General features: G+C 40.4%; 1 protein-coding gene across 1 annotated transcript in view; it reads right to left on the bottom strand.

The window, feature by feature from the left end:
• LOC140117065 (uncharacterized) overlaps nt 1-13,661 on the bottom strand; it is a 71,616-nt gene that overhangs the window by 18,144 nt on the left and 39,811 nt on the right. The window contains exons 10-12 of the mRNA XM_072133494.1: nt 10,059-10,122; nt 3,836-3,850; nt 3,034-3,207 (exon numbers count right to left, since the gene is read on the bottom strand). Coding sequence (XP_071989595.1) covers nt 3,034-3,207; nt 3,836-3,850; nt 10,059-10,122 — 253 coding nt within the window. The remainder of the gene's footprint in view (nt 1-3,033; nt 3,208-3,835; nt 3,851-10,058; nt 10,123-13,661) is intronic.

Below are 13,661 nucleotides of genomic sequence, written 5' to 3'. Positions count from 1 at the left end.
TTTGTACAGTTTTTTAGTATGCGGTGAAACTGGCTAAATGGAATATTTTTTAGCCATTTTTGATAGTGGCTGCTTTTATAATCCAAAAAGCCTCTGCTGTCAACCTTCTTGAAATGAGTTTTGGTCACAATATTTTCCTTATTATGGGAAATTTCAAGGTCCAGAAAAATTGCGGTCTTTTTATCAAAATTCTCTGTGAATGGGAATTCCCCATGAGTTTGCATTTAGCTGGTTTACAAATAGTCCAGCTTCTTATTTGATTCCTTCCCATATAAAGAACAGGTCATCTATATATTGCTTGTAGTAGATGAAACCACAGGCAGCGCTAGCTACATGCTCTGATCTCTGGACACCTGTCCAATTTTACCACACAGAAATTGAACGGGAAGGACCCATCCTTTACTACCAGCAGGCGTGTGGAGAGATAATCTTCCAGCATTCTGGTCACTCTCACTCCAAAGGTGGTGCTAGTGCTCTTGTTGCATTGTAGACTTTTTCACCTTTCCCCTGCTGCCACCAAACTCTGGCAGTTGTGCGTGCATCAATTCGTGGTTGTATTACACTTTTTGTCTCACACTCTACTACTGGAATTAAGGTTGCTACGCTATCCTTGTAGGGTGGATCCAGCAGCTGGGTCACCCAGTAAAAATAAGTGGTAATTATCGGGCAACTTGGATGTTGTTGCGCAGGCACTGGAACATATTAGGTGCTCAAGTGGGCCAGTATGCCCGAAGACAAGTACAAGCTGTCCTCCTCCTCCTCCACTGTACATCCACAGCCATGCTCCATTGACCAGGTGAGCAACCATGGGTGTCACCATTCTGTGAGGAAAACTACTCCTTCTCCTCTTCCCCTTCCTCCTCCATGGATCTACAGTGCAGTAATGGACCAATGGTCCACCAATCCTTCCTGTGTGTCAAGTGTGGACTGGACTGACACCTGTTCCTTCTTTTCTTCCTCCTGTGCCAATATTGCATCCTCCATCATAGCCAGAAAAGCTTTTTCAAACAGCTGAAAGCTGGTGATGGTAACGCTGACAAAGGCATTATCTGCCCATAATGCCCAGTGAAAGCACTGTGCCACTGAACAAATGTCTCTCATGGCAGCCCAGTAATTATTGGGGAAGTGCTGTTGGTCACTGTTGGACCCACCTGGGCATTTTGGAGATGGAATTCAACAATTGCCTGCAGCTGCTCTCACTGTGCCCAAGCTAGTACAAGGTTCCAGCCTTTGTCGCACACCACCTTTATAGGCTTGAGGTTCAGCAGCAGCATCCACTCATCTGTCTTCTCCTTGACCCCTGTCCATGGTTCCCAGGTGGTCAGTAGGTGTTTTACACAGACAGATGAGTTTCAGCAGGGCCTGCTGCCATTTCCACAGGGCTTTGTTAAAACCTGTGGTGCAGGCAGTGCACTAACTGGATGAAGAAGCAGGAGAGGAGGAAGTGGGGTAGGAGGAAGAGGCAATTGGAGACAAGGAGTGAAGTCCTACAATCCATTGTGTTAATAGGGCTCTATGGGAACCTGCCAACTGGTTACAGGTTACCTTTAAGAAGTTGTAATTTCCCTGCTCATGCTTACTTATCATCAGTTGTGATGTGCACCTTGGGACTAATAGAATTGTGCAGTGCACACCTGATTTTGTCCACAACCTTCATGTGCTGGGCGGAGATGGTGTGATGGGAAAAGCAGTGGCAGTTGGGAACTTCATACCGTGGGACAAAAAATGACATGTCACACAGCTCCTTACTCTGCAGTATCAAAAAGTTATTAGTGCCGAAAGATGGTGAAATGCACCAACCAGAAAATGGCGCAAATTAGTTTTTCTCACCAATTTCACTGCAATTGGAATTTTTTTCCTACTTCCCAGTACACGGCATGGAATATTAAATACAGTCATTACGAAAGGCAATTTGTTACAAAGAAAACAAGCCCTTATATAGCTCTTTACATGGAAAACTAAAAAAGTTATACGTTTATGAATGTGGGGAGTGAAAAATGAAAAGGTTAAAGCTGTCAGTCTCCCCCAGCGTGAATGGGTGTATTTGAAAGGCCAACAATTTGGAAATGCTCTTATCCAGGACCAGAGCTTGTGTTTGGGTCAAACTTTTGCTTTCTCTCCATTATTTGGGGGATAGAAAGCTGAACAGATGGTGCGGACCGGCTTGGTGATGGTGGTGCTTCTACTATGTGGTAGGGATGGTGGTATCACACCATACCTTTGCAGGGAGACAGGTGGCCTTGTCACTCAAGACACAGTGGTACAGGCTGAGCTAACCAAAGCAGTAGAGGGAGCCTCAGGTGTCTGAAGGATTTTTGGGTGTCTCTTCCACTGCAGCTAATGCTTACTTTGCAAGTGTCTAGTCATGCATGAGGTGCTCAGCTTGTTAAGACTTTGTCAGCGCTTCATGGACTGGTGGCACAGAGTGCAAATGACACATGTTCTGTATTCTACACTATGGGAGAAAAAAATGCCACGCCGCTGACAACCTGTGGGATGGCCATACTTTGCTGGGTCATTGGGGCTAGCAATAGCAGGCAATAACATGGCTACTAGCTGACCACTCCATCTTGGTACCCTTTCACTTCTTGTACTGGTTGCCTGGGGCTTCCTGACCACCACCTCTTTTTCCGAACTATCCTTCTACCTATATAGGGTCTAGGGCAGTGATGGCAAACCTTTTAGGGACCGAATGCCGAAACTACAAGCAAAAGTCACATATTTTTCACAAAGTGCCAAATTAAAATAACTTACAGGTTTGAAATGTATTATCACAAATACAGTAGAAAGAAGGAGTAATTTGGATTATTATTGTAGTTTCCCTCTAGGGTTCCCTTAACAGGATGAATCACAGGTCTGGAAAATGGACTACAATGATAACCAGATCTGTCCAAACCTCCTAGCTGCTCCTGCACTTCAAGTCACTTTATAATAATGCTGAATGTGGTACAGGATGTTTTTGCACCAGAACACTCATATATGAAGACTGATAGATTGTCTACCAACAACACTCCACTGGGCCATTATTCTTACCTATGCAGCAGGTAGCATTTTTGTCATAGAAATATCCTGAGGGACAACATGTATCTGATTCTGAAACACACTGATTTGCTTCTGTGGGAACACATATTCTAGGATCAGTTGTGCAAAAACATCCACCAGTCTCGCAGGAACCACCACAGGTACTGCATGACACAATGGGGCCATCTGCAGAAACAAGAACATATAATGTGTCACTATACTGTACGTGTAATAACTACAAAACAATCCTAATACTGCAAAAAGCTGAAAAGGATGTAGTCGTGATGTTAATATTTTCCTAAATGTATGTAAGAGTCACTTGTGGTAAAATTGAGTTTTATTTGTCCATATAATATTCAGAATATCACAATTAGTCATGAATTTCAACTCCCATTATATAAATATAAAACTTTCTGTGCCTTGCTCAACAAGGGTGTGGGGCTTATGAAGAAAGGGTCAGACATCTACAAAATGGGTTGTGGCTTAATATGCCTGAAAACAAGCACCAACATTTTAACAATGATCTGAGCAAGAGTAAAATGGGAGCAAAGTTACTACAGTAGATGAAGAGGCATTATCATTTGACAAACTATATTACAAGTTTACTCTTAAAAAAGCTATTTATTTTAAAGTTCAACATGCGGTATATATGTTGTTTATACATCATACTTTTTATTGTATTCCAATAATAAATCATATCTGAATAAAAGGCAAAACTATATGTGAACTGGAGTCTTTAGAAATAAATAGTATCATCAAATCTAAATCTATATAATTTATTAATAATTCAGTGATCATATGTGTATATACTTACTGTAACATGCAGATTCTACAGAAAGAAAGATAGAAAAAGATATTAATAAAATTACAAACATTGCTAATATGTATTTCTCAAAGCTACAATCAGAAGCAAGTATAAAGTTAATAAACAAGAAAACATTGGGGATATTTATAATACGCTGGCCAAAGTGGGTATGATTTTCCTCTGCCTATCCCCCACCTTCAGCACTCACTGGAGCTCCGTGCTCCTGACAAATCCAGCAGGCAGGCTTCTATGCCTGACCCAACCTGGATGTACGCAGGATAGGAAGCAAGTTACAATTTGGGTCCAGGCACCAATCGCTGGTGTTAACTGTTTAAAGTCTGCTAGCAAAGTCACCAATGGCATTTAAATGACTGTGGCCGCATGCCATTTGGGGAGTATCGTCGCCATACACTACTGGTTACTGCTGTTGCGCACTCCCACTGCAATTTGAATGCCACTGGTGACTTTGCCAGTGGCATTTATAGAGGCAATACCCACGATTGTTGCCAGCACCAATCACATGGTTGTTAAAGGGCATCTGCCACCAGGATGAAGAATTGTAAACCAAGCACACTTACATCCTAGACTGATAAGCAATCTGTTAGGCCAAACCTCTGGCATCTTAGGTTTGTAACCAGTGTATACATGTTAAGGGGCTTTACATCTTAAACCCTCGGCATTAAACCACTTAGAAGGTCTCAGTTGTCAGCAGCATCTATTAAGTTAAACATTCCGGTTCTGAACTATAGGGATTTGTGCATATGTTGTAATAAAAAGTATTTGCAAGTTTAGAGTCCTCAAGGCAAACCTGTCACTAGGAATGTCATTTTTAGCTGGTGAAAGGTTACAATAGTCTACACTATGCTGATTTTTAAAATGCCTTTGCCAGCAGTCTGAATTATTTCACTACTTTATAATACTTTATTTTACTTTACTTGGCTCCCTGTCACTAACGTGTTGGTTGTATGTCTCCTCTCTACCACACTCATCCAGTTCCTTCCCCACTTCCTGTCATGGTCATTAAGCAGACAGGGGAGGGAGGGGGATTGTGTGATGGTCTGCTGCAGTTAGAGCCAGGTAGTGTGAAGTAGTGTAAAAGTACTGAAATAATTCCCAATGCCAACAAAGGCATTTTTAATATCAGCATAGGTTATTGAAACCTTTGCTTTAAGGGTAAGAAAAAAGGTGTGTTGGCAACTGGTAAATGATTAAAGTAAAAATAAGATGAATGTTGTTCATTAGACAAAAAGAGGAGAGAAGGTCACAGCATCCAATACGATGAAAAAAGGTTAAACCTTTATTCACACAGGCATAGAAAAAAGTGCAACGTTTCGATTCACAATGAATCTTTGTCAAGCATTGACAAAGCTTGACAAAGATTCATGGTGAATCAAATTTTGCACTTTTTTCTATGCCTGTGTGAATAAAGGTTTAACCTTTTTTCATCATATTGGATGCTGTGGCCTTCTCTCCTCTTTTTGTCTTGGACTATGGATCCTGCACACTAGGACCCTGGGCTGCGTGCATCAAACAAACAGCTTTTGGTAAATGGATTGGTTGCTGTCTTTTTTCTTTTTTGTTGTTGTTCATTAGAACATTGTTAATACAATATCACTTATTATGTGAACTAGATTTTTACATGTGTTCGAGTCAGAAAAATCCTTTAGGACAGACTATTTCAGACTATTAAGTCGATTTCATAAATAAATGAAATGACACAATTTATTAAAAAAGATCTACTGCTATAATGAAAATCCAGAAAGACAATAAGATTGAAAATCCAAAAGAAACATTTCTGGTGGAGCAGAAAGTGGTGGGCGATAGCTCTGGGAGAGAAATTTACAGCGATTTACAGAGAGATTTAAAGCTCTGGCAGAGAGACAAATTTATTGTCAGGCTCCAGGGGTAGTGGACCCACTGGACCACCGCAGACGATGACGTAAGCCGACACCTGGGACCCGAATCTAAGTGGTACCCAGTTTTCACTAAAGCAAAGTGGGTTGGACTTGCTGTGGCATGGTTCCACCAGGTCGCCCCACAGGTGCGACTTTGTCCGCGGTGGCAGCCAAGGCGAAATCACACAAAGAAATCACACAGGAAATCACACAAAGAAGGCAGGGCATCAGGGAACAAGCTTTTTCAACGGCACTAGGCACAAAGATCCGGCAGGGAATGCTGGGAGAGGCCGGCTCTTAACTATTTTCCGGATGGCCAGCCCAATCAGCGGTGCGCTGGCTCTTTAAATCTTCAAGAGCTGCCGTGCGCCCTAGGTGTCGGGGGCACGCGCACACAGCCGGGAGTTAAGTGGCTCTGGCGGGGTATGGGAGCACCTGTGACACTTATCTCCCCAGAAAAGACTGGGTTTGTAAGACAGGGAAAGATAACACATGCAGAGTATTAAGGTTATTGGAATGGGCAATTTACAATAAAAAGCAACTGGTCCTTCTTGGCTCTGATACCGAGAAGGCATTCAATAGAGTTAGTTGGCTGTTTATGGCCAAAACTTTATTCCAATTTGGCATACCGCAAACTATATCCAAGCAATTTTTTCCCTGTACTCCATACCCAGTGCCAGGATACGAGTTAATGGTACTCTATCGAACCAATTTAATATCTCCAATGGCACCCAAAAGGGATGTCGCCTGTCCCCATATCTATTCATACTAGTGATAGAAACCCTTATCCAATGAGTACGACAGAATCCACTAAAAAGCCAACAAAGGCATTTTTAATATCAGCATAGGTTATTGAAACCTTTGCTTTAAGGGTAAGAAAAAAGGTGTGTTGGCAACTGGTAAATGATTAACCCCTTCCCGACGCGCGCCGTACTAGTACGGCGCGCGCCGGGTCCCGGTGCATGGAGAGGGCTCGCGGGCCGAGCCCTCTCCATATCCGGTAAGTCTTTGCTGCATATTGCAGCAAAGGCTTACCGGTAACACCCGCGGTCGGTGCTAGCACCGATCGCGGGTGCTTTCACCGCGATCGCCTCCGGCAATGCTGCCGGAGGCTTCAAAAGGATGGCGCCGCATGGGCGCCGCCATCTTGGCGCGGATCTCCGCTCCCCGATGACGTCACGGGGAGCGGTGATCCGTTGCCATGACAGCATCGGGCCTCACGAAGGCCCGAAGCTGTCTCGTTTTAACCTATTCATTACAATGTGCTATCAGCACATTGTAATGAATGAGGAGTAAAATCCCCATATACTGCCATATTGCAGTATGGCAGTATATGGTAGGATCGATCAGACAACCTAGGGTTAAAGTACCCTAGGGAGTCTGAAAAATAGTTAAAGTAAAAGTAAAAAAAAGTTTAAAAAAAAAAAATTATATTAAAAAAACCTAAAAATTCAAATCACCCCCCTTTCCCTAGAACTGATATTAATATTAATAAACAGTAAAAATCATAAACACATTAGGTATCACCGCGTCCGAAAATGTCCGATCTATCAAAATATAATAACGGTTTTTCACTGCGTTTAACCCCGTAACGGAAAATAGCGTCCAAAGTCAAAAATGACATTTTTTTGCCATTTTGGAAAATATAAAAAAATTATTAAAAAGTGATCAAAAGGTAGCACAGTCCTAACAATGATAGCAATGAAAACGCCATCAAAAGTCGCAAAAAATGACACCACCCACAGCCTCGTACACCAAAGTATGAAAAAGTTATTAGCGCCAGAAGATGGCAAAATCAAAAAAAAAATTTTTGCACAGGAGGTTTTAATTTTTTAAAATGTATGAAAACATTATAAAACCTGTACAAATGTGGTATCCCTGTGATCGTAGCAACCCAAAGAATAAAGTAGACATGTCATTTGGGACGCAGAGTGAAAGCTGTGAAATCCAAGCCCACAAGAAAACGTCGCAAATGTGTTTTTTCACCATTTTCACTGCATTTGGAATTTTTTTCCCGCTTCCCAGTACGCGCCATGGAATATTAAATACCGTCACTACGAAGTGCAATTTGTTACGCAGAAAATAAGCCATAACAGAGCTCTTTATGTGGAAAAATAAAAAAGTTATAGATTTTTGAAGGTGGGGTGTGAAAAATGGAAGTGAAAAAACTAAAAAAGGCCAAGTCGTTAAGGGGTTAAAGTAAAAATAAGATGAATGTTGTTCATTAGACAAAAAGAGGAGAGAAGGTCACAGCATCCAATACGATGAAAAAAGGTTAAACCTTTATTCATACTAGTGATAGAAACCCTTATCCAATGAGTACGACAGAATCCACTAATTGAGAGAATAGAGGTGGGGTATTATGTACACAAAACCGCAGCTTTTGCAGATGATCTACTAATCATCACTACTAATTAGTCCACTTATCTTGCCAAAACCTCCAGTATTTTCCTAGAATTGGGACAATTGTCCAACTTTAGGATCAACTTCGAGAAGTCGGAAATCCTGAATGTCACACTCCCTACATTGACAGTAGCCAAACTAAAGGAAAAGCCACCATTTTCATGGTCCACCTCACCTAAGATCCCAGAGAACTATTCCAGAGAAATTAATTAGAGTTACTAAAAGACATAGAGCAACAGCTATAAGATCCCTCTCCATCCCACTAGTATCTTAGTTTGGTAGAAAAAACCTCCTGAAAACATATCTCCGACCAAAAATTACATACCTCCATAGAACGCTTCCCATAGCCTTACTCAGAATCTATTTTATATCTACACGTAGACTCTTTTCCGCTTTTTATATGGTCTAGAAAAAAAATCCAGACTCAAATATAAATTGCAGATTGCCAACAGAACTAGGGGCGGACTAGTACTTCTGGACCTGACAACCTGCTATTGGACAAATCAGATAATATGATGGATGCAACTCAGTAAACCGTTGCCTAATAATCTATACATTGAACTAAAAAGGTCATTGATGGGTATCAATGAGAAGCTATGGTTTTGGCTAAATTTAAAAGATGAATGGGATTTAATGCCAAACACCCCACTAGATATGCTGGTGTCATTGATCTCATACTCATTAGACACTAAGAGGCACATAGAACCTTCCTTCTGGGAGTCACTAGACAAAATCATACTAAGAGACATGCCCTGAACAAGGTCTGTAGGGAACTACACTCTCCACTCATACAAAAACCGAAAGACTACTGACTAGGGCAAAGGAACACACTTGACGACACTTGAGAAAGGAATTATATGGCCGAATCTATGATAAGCTAATATCTCTACAGGAAGATACCCCCTTGTTTTATACAGCAACTGCAGACACACTTCACAGACAGTAAAACAAGATACTAGCAGGAGCACACAGCTTCTCCAGATGAGTCAGGGTACAAGAAAATTTGTTTATATATTTGGTAGCGTTGCCATTAATTACACCATATTGAAAACAAATTATTGGGAGAATACACACCATCTGTAAAAATACCGCTTGACCCAGCTGTCATTCTCTTGTGGAACCCCTCTAAGTCTTTTTTACCCCCCAGCCAAATTACATTCCCACAATTCTCATAACAGCAGCAAAATTGTTAATCCCATTACAATGGCGGGAAACAGTGCCTCCATCCCTTGAAATGTGGCATAAGAAAGTGGAGGAACTATACCGTTTTGAAGAACTGGTTCACTGGGACTTGGGCACAAGAGACAAATTCTTCAATTGCTACATTGAACAAGTCCCCCCCCCCCCAATTCCTAACCAGGCATGTGGATAACAGTTGAGCCGCTTCTTGGAAAACCCATCTCACGCTTCCACCAGTAAATTGATGCAAAAACAAGGCCTCTCTTCTATGTCTCCTCCTCCCCATAATCCTTCCCATACCCTCTCTTACCCTCCCTTTTATCCTAACTTGTCTATGTGTTAAATGACAGTTTTATGTTTACCTTTTAGCCAGTTTGATTTCCACGATTGCTGCCCATTATCGAATAGAATTCTTAAAGAGAACAGGCTATTTGTTGTAAATGCAGAGTATCATGTAATAGCCAAAAGAAGCTCATTGTTCATTGTTTATTGTTATCCTTTATTATTGGACCACTCAATAAAAAACAGTTTGAACAGACTTTTTCTTGATATAGGACTGATCATGTTCTACTTGATCAACTTCAGTTTTGTCTTTGTAGCCCATATCCGTTTAATGTTCACATTAGTGGTTTATTACATTAACTGACTATCGTACTGTGTCTACTGTGTTATAACACAAAGAAGCCCACATAGCTACCCTGTCAACATCTCCATGTGAGGTTTAGACAACTATCCATAAAAGTTTTAGAATTTACCTTGTAAAGTCAGTTGTATTCCCACTTGTGATGAATCAGCTATAACCATATGGCTAATGTCACACTGTAAGCAGAAAGGAAATTATTAGTCCATATTCATTTATGTGAAAATAATAAAATGAATTTTGCTAAATATTTCTGGTCAAGCATCATAGTCTCATTAATGTGTGGCAATAATCTGTTCTTCCAGTTTAACTTCCACAATTTGTAGAAACAAAATGGATTACATGACATTTACTGTATGTTCTCACGTTTGTGTTATAACTTCAAAGTTTTTTTTCAATCTCAGGTTGCATATTATCAACTAACATATTCTGGCTATGATGTTACAACAGTCTAAGCTGCACAAGTTTTGAAGAGAGGCAAGATGTGGAAACATTAAGCCACATTTACTTACCCGGCCGAGGAGTTCATCCAAAGTGCATTGTTCCGACGATCATGCACTCTGGCTCGATTCACCAAGATCGTTCACCCGATTAGAGAATTTAATTGTCAATGGGGCGTTGATCCCTTTTTCCACATTATGTAAAGATGAGCTGTTATTTAATAGACTGTTTTTGCAATATCTAGGTCTAAAGAGCTGGGTCATCACAAACAATCTATTGAAAAGGACAAGTGAAAACTCATCGGAATGCTCCAAATTTAATAAATTCCTATATGGGACGGATATATTGAAGGGAGGAATCTCTATGGTTTATAAAGATCTGCAAAGTTCTGGGTGCCAAAAAAAATGGGCTATATGATAAAGTGGGAACTCATTCTCAATAAGCCAGTGGCAACTAGCCGTGTCACAACCATATAAAATATATTATTGTACAAACCACATTGAGACTCTTCGTAAGCTACATGCGCTATAAGATGCTAAGATGCTATATATCTCCATATAGTTAGAAAGTGATAGCTGTTGGCGTTGTAAAGAGAATTTATTACATATTTGGTGGAATTGTAGCAAAATCTTCTGGGGGGAAATCCAGAATCTGATCAACCAGATCTGGAGCCCAGTAATTAAGCTAAGTCCGGAACTTGCTCTTCTGAACTTAAATATGGAGATAATCCCGCCAGAATTTAGATGCCCTGTAGCTAGAATGCTAGCAGAAGCAAGAAAAGCTATAACATTATACTGGAAAAAGTCAAAGTGTCCAGATTTAAAATCAATCATGAAGAACTTTAAGCAAATTTACCAATATGAGAACATTTTGAATGAGAAAGCCACCTTAATAACAACCGACTTTGATAGCAAATGAGAAAAGTGGATACTATATGCATCAAACAATGATATATTCTTATAAAAGCTAAAGCTTCATGTATAATTGGTTCTTATTCTTGATTCTTTTTTTCTTTTTTATTTTTCTTCTTCTTCTCCTTTTCCCCCCTTTCTTCTCTCTCTTTTTCTTCTTCTTTTGTGTTCTCTCAAGTGCCTACGGGATATCTGGAACTAAAATCTCATGCCTTAACAGGGAATAGACATATTTATGTCTGTAAAGTAGTTGAGTCATATTAAACAGTACCCAAATAGATTTATGATATAGAAACACGATTCGAATCTTCTCACGCTTCTCACCATGTTTTGTCATTCCTTTATCGAAGGCAGGTTCCTATATCCCCATTTTCAAGCAATGCATATGCAGGCTAAATGCATAATCTTGACAAGCAAAAGGATGCATTTCGAATCCAAAAGTTGGTCCTCCGCCAAACTGAAGATTGACAGAAAAACAGAGGGTCTTTGCCTCAATGCTCTTGAGTCATCTTGATTTTCCAAAAAAACCTTCCAAACATTCAAAAATTGTGTTCATCTTAGTGTACCCTACTAATGGGTATACTTTGGGTATACTTTGTTACGCCTCCACATTATCAATCTACTTACTTGTGAACTAATAAAATAACCAGAAAAAAAAGGTAGCCCCAGCCCTCCTTTTCCAACTTTCTTGTACATATGTGAGATTTTCATCCTTACTTTTCTGCAACCCCAAATAAGATTGTTCATTATTGCCTCTATTAGTTTATAGAAATAATCAGGGATCCACATTGGGCTGTCTGACATAACAAACAATAATTGTGGTAGCAGCACCATTTTCACCAATCCAATCCTGTCAACGCAGCTTACACCAACTCCTCGCCTTGTGTCTTATCAAATTAATTGACGGGATCAAATTTAGCTTAATATAGTCCTCAGTTCTTGCAGATACCGAAATCCCTAGATATTTAAATTGAGTTTTACAAATAAAGTGAATAAAGTGTATATCTACGTTAACCCCATCCAGATCCTGTATGGCCTCCAGTTCTAAGGGCAGTAACTGAGATTTTCTCCAATTGATGTTCAATCCCGACTAGTAACCAAATCCCTCCACTGTCTCCATCACTCCCTGCACCGACCTCGGCGTTTCCCATAAATAAAGAATCATATTATCTGCATAAAGACAAAGTTTATCTCCAAATCCTCCACATCCACTACCTTTGATTCTTGGATCTTCTCGTATCAATATCACCAGAGGCTCAATAAACAGTGCTAAGAGCAATGGAGAATGGAGCGGACAGCCCTGTCTTGTACCCCTAAAAAGATCAAATTGAACAGAGGCACGACCGTTCACTATAACCGTAGCCTTAGGGGCACTGTATAAACATTGTACCCAAATGTATAAACTGAGGTCCAAAACCAAAACCCGTCAGGGTGTCCCAGAGAAAACTCTACTCCACCCTGTCAAATGCCTTAATAGTGCCTAATGACAGGATGGAGTGGAGCTCCCTCTCCCCCACCTCCATTGCTGCAAATAATCATTGCATACAATCACTTCCTTTCCTTCCCGGCAAAAAATTGTTTTGGTCTACATGTATACTACTTTTTGTAGCCGGTTAGCAAACAGTTTAGCGAGTATTTTTATATTCGTATTTAGAAGAGATATGGGTTTATAAAAGCTCATATCCATAGGCCCTTGTCCTTCTTTAAAATAAGAATAATATTAGCCTCCGTCAGGGAGTCAGAGCCCCTACCTAATGCAAAGATTTCATTGGACGTTTCAAACAATAGGGGAAGTATTTGATTTTTCCTATGGCAAGCCGTCCGGACCAGAAGAGGTATCCTTAGCACATAATAGCACAGGTCTACCTTTCTGTGCTCTGGTCTACCTTTAATTTAGGGAAGAAGATTTTTGAGAGATAGGCCCGCAAATCTGATTCCGATCCTTTGATCAATAAAAACTAGCAAACTGTTGTTCAATCTCTGTGCTTGCTCCTTTTTAACCTGTCCACCCTGGCCTCTAATTGCTGAAATATAGCTATTCTTTTGCGTATTTTGTATCTTATTAGCGAGATTTTTCCACGGCCTACCTCCCTCTACAAATGAACGATACCCCGTAAAAAAGTCTTATGTTGGTTTTTAGTATCCAGGAACTCGCTGTACCTTTTTGGTGCATCCGCTACTTGTATCTATGATTCCTCAGTTGGATTCTTACTTAAGCTACGCTCAGTAGCTGCTAGTTTTCCCTTAAGATAATCTTCCTGTTGGAAATGCCTAAATTTTGCAGTTTCACCGACCAAAAGAATTCAGCTTTGGCTCCAGAATAATTAACCAGTGTGGATTAAACCTAAATGGTCTTTTTACCTATT

Source organism: Engystomops pustulosus, chromosome 2, assembly GCF_040894005.1.
Source record: "Engystomops pustulosus chromosome 2, aEngPut4.maternal, whole genome shotgun sequence".
Taxonomy (NCBI): domain Eukaryota; kingdom Metazoa; phylum Chordata; class Amphibia; order Anura; family Leptodactylidae; genus Engystomops; species Engystomops pustulosus.
Note: the sequence above shows the minus strand (reverse complement) of the source record. Positions and strands in the feature narration are given on the sequence as shown.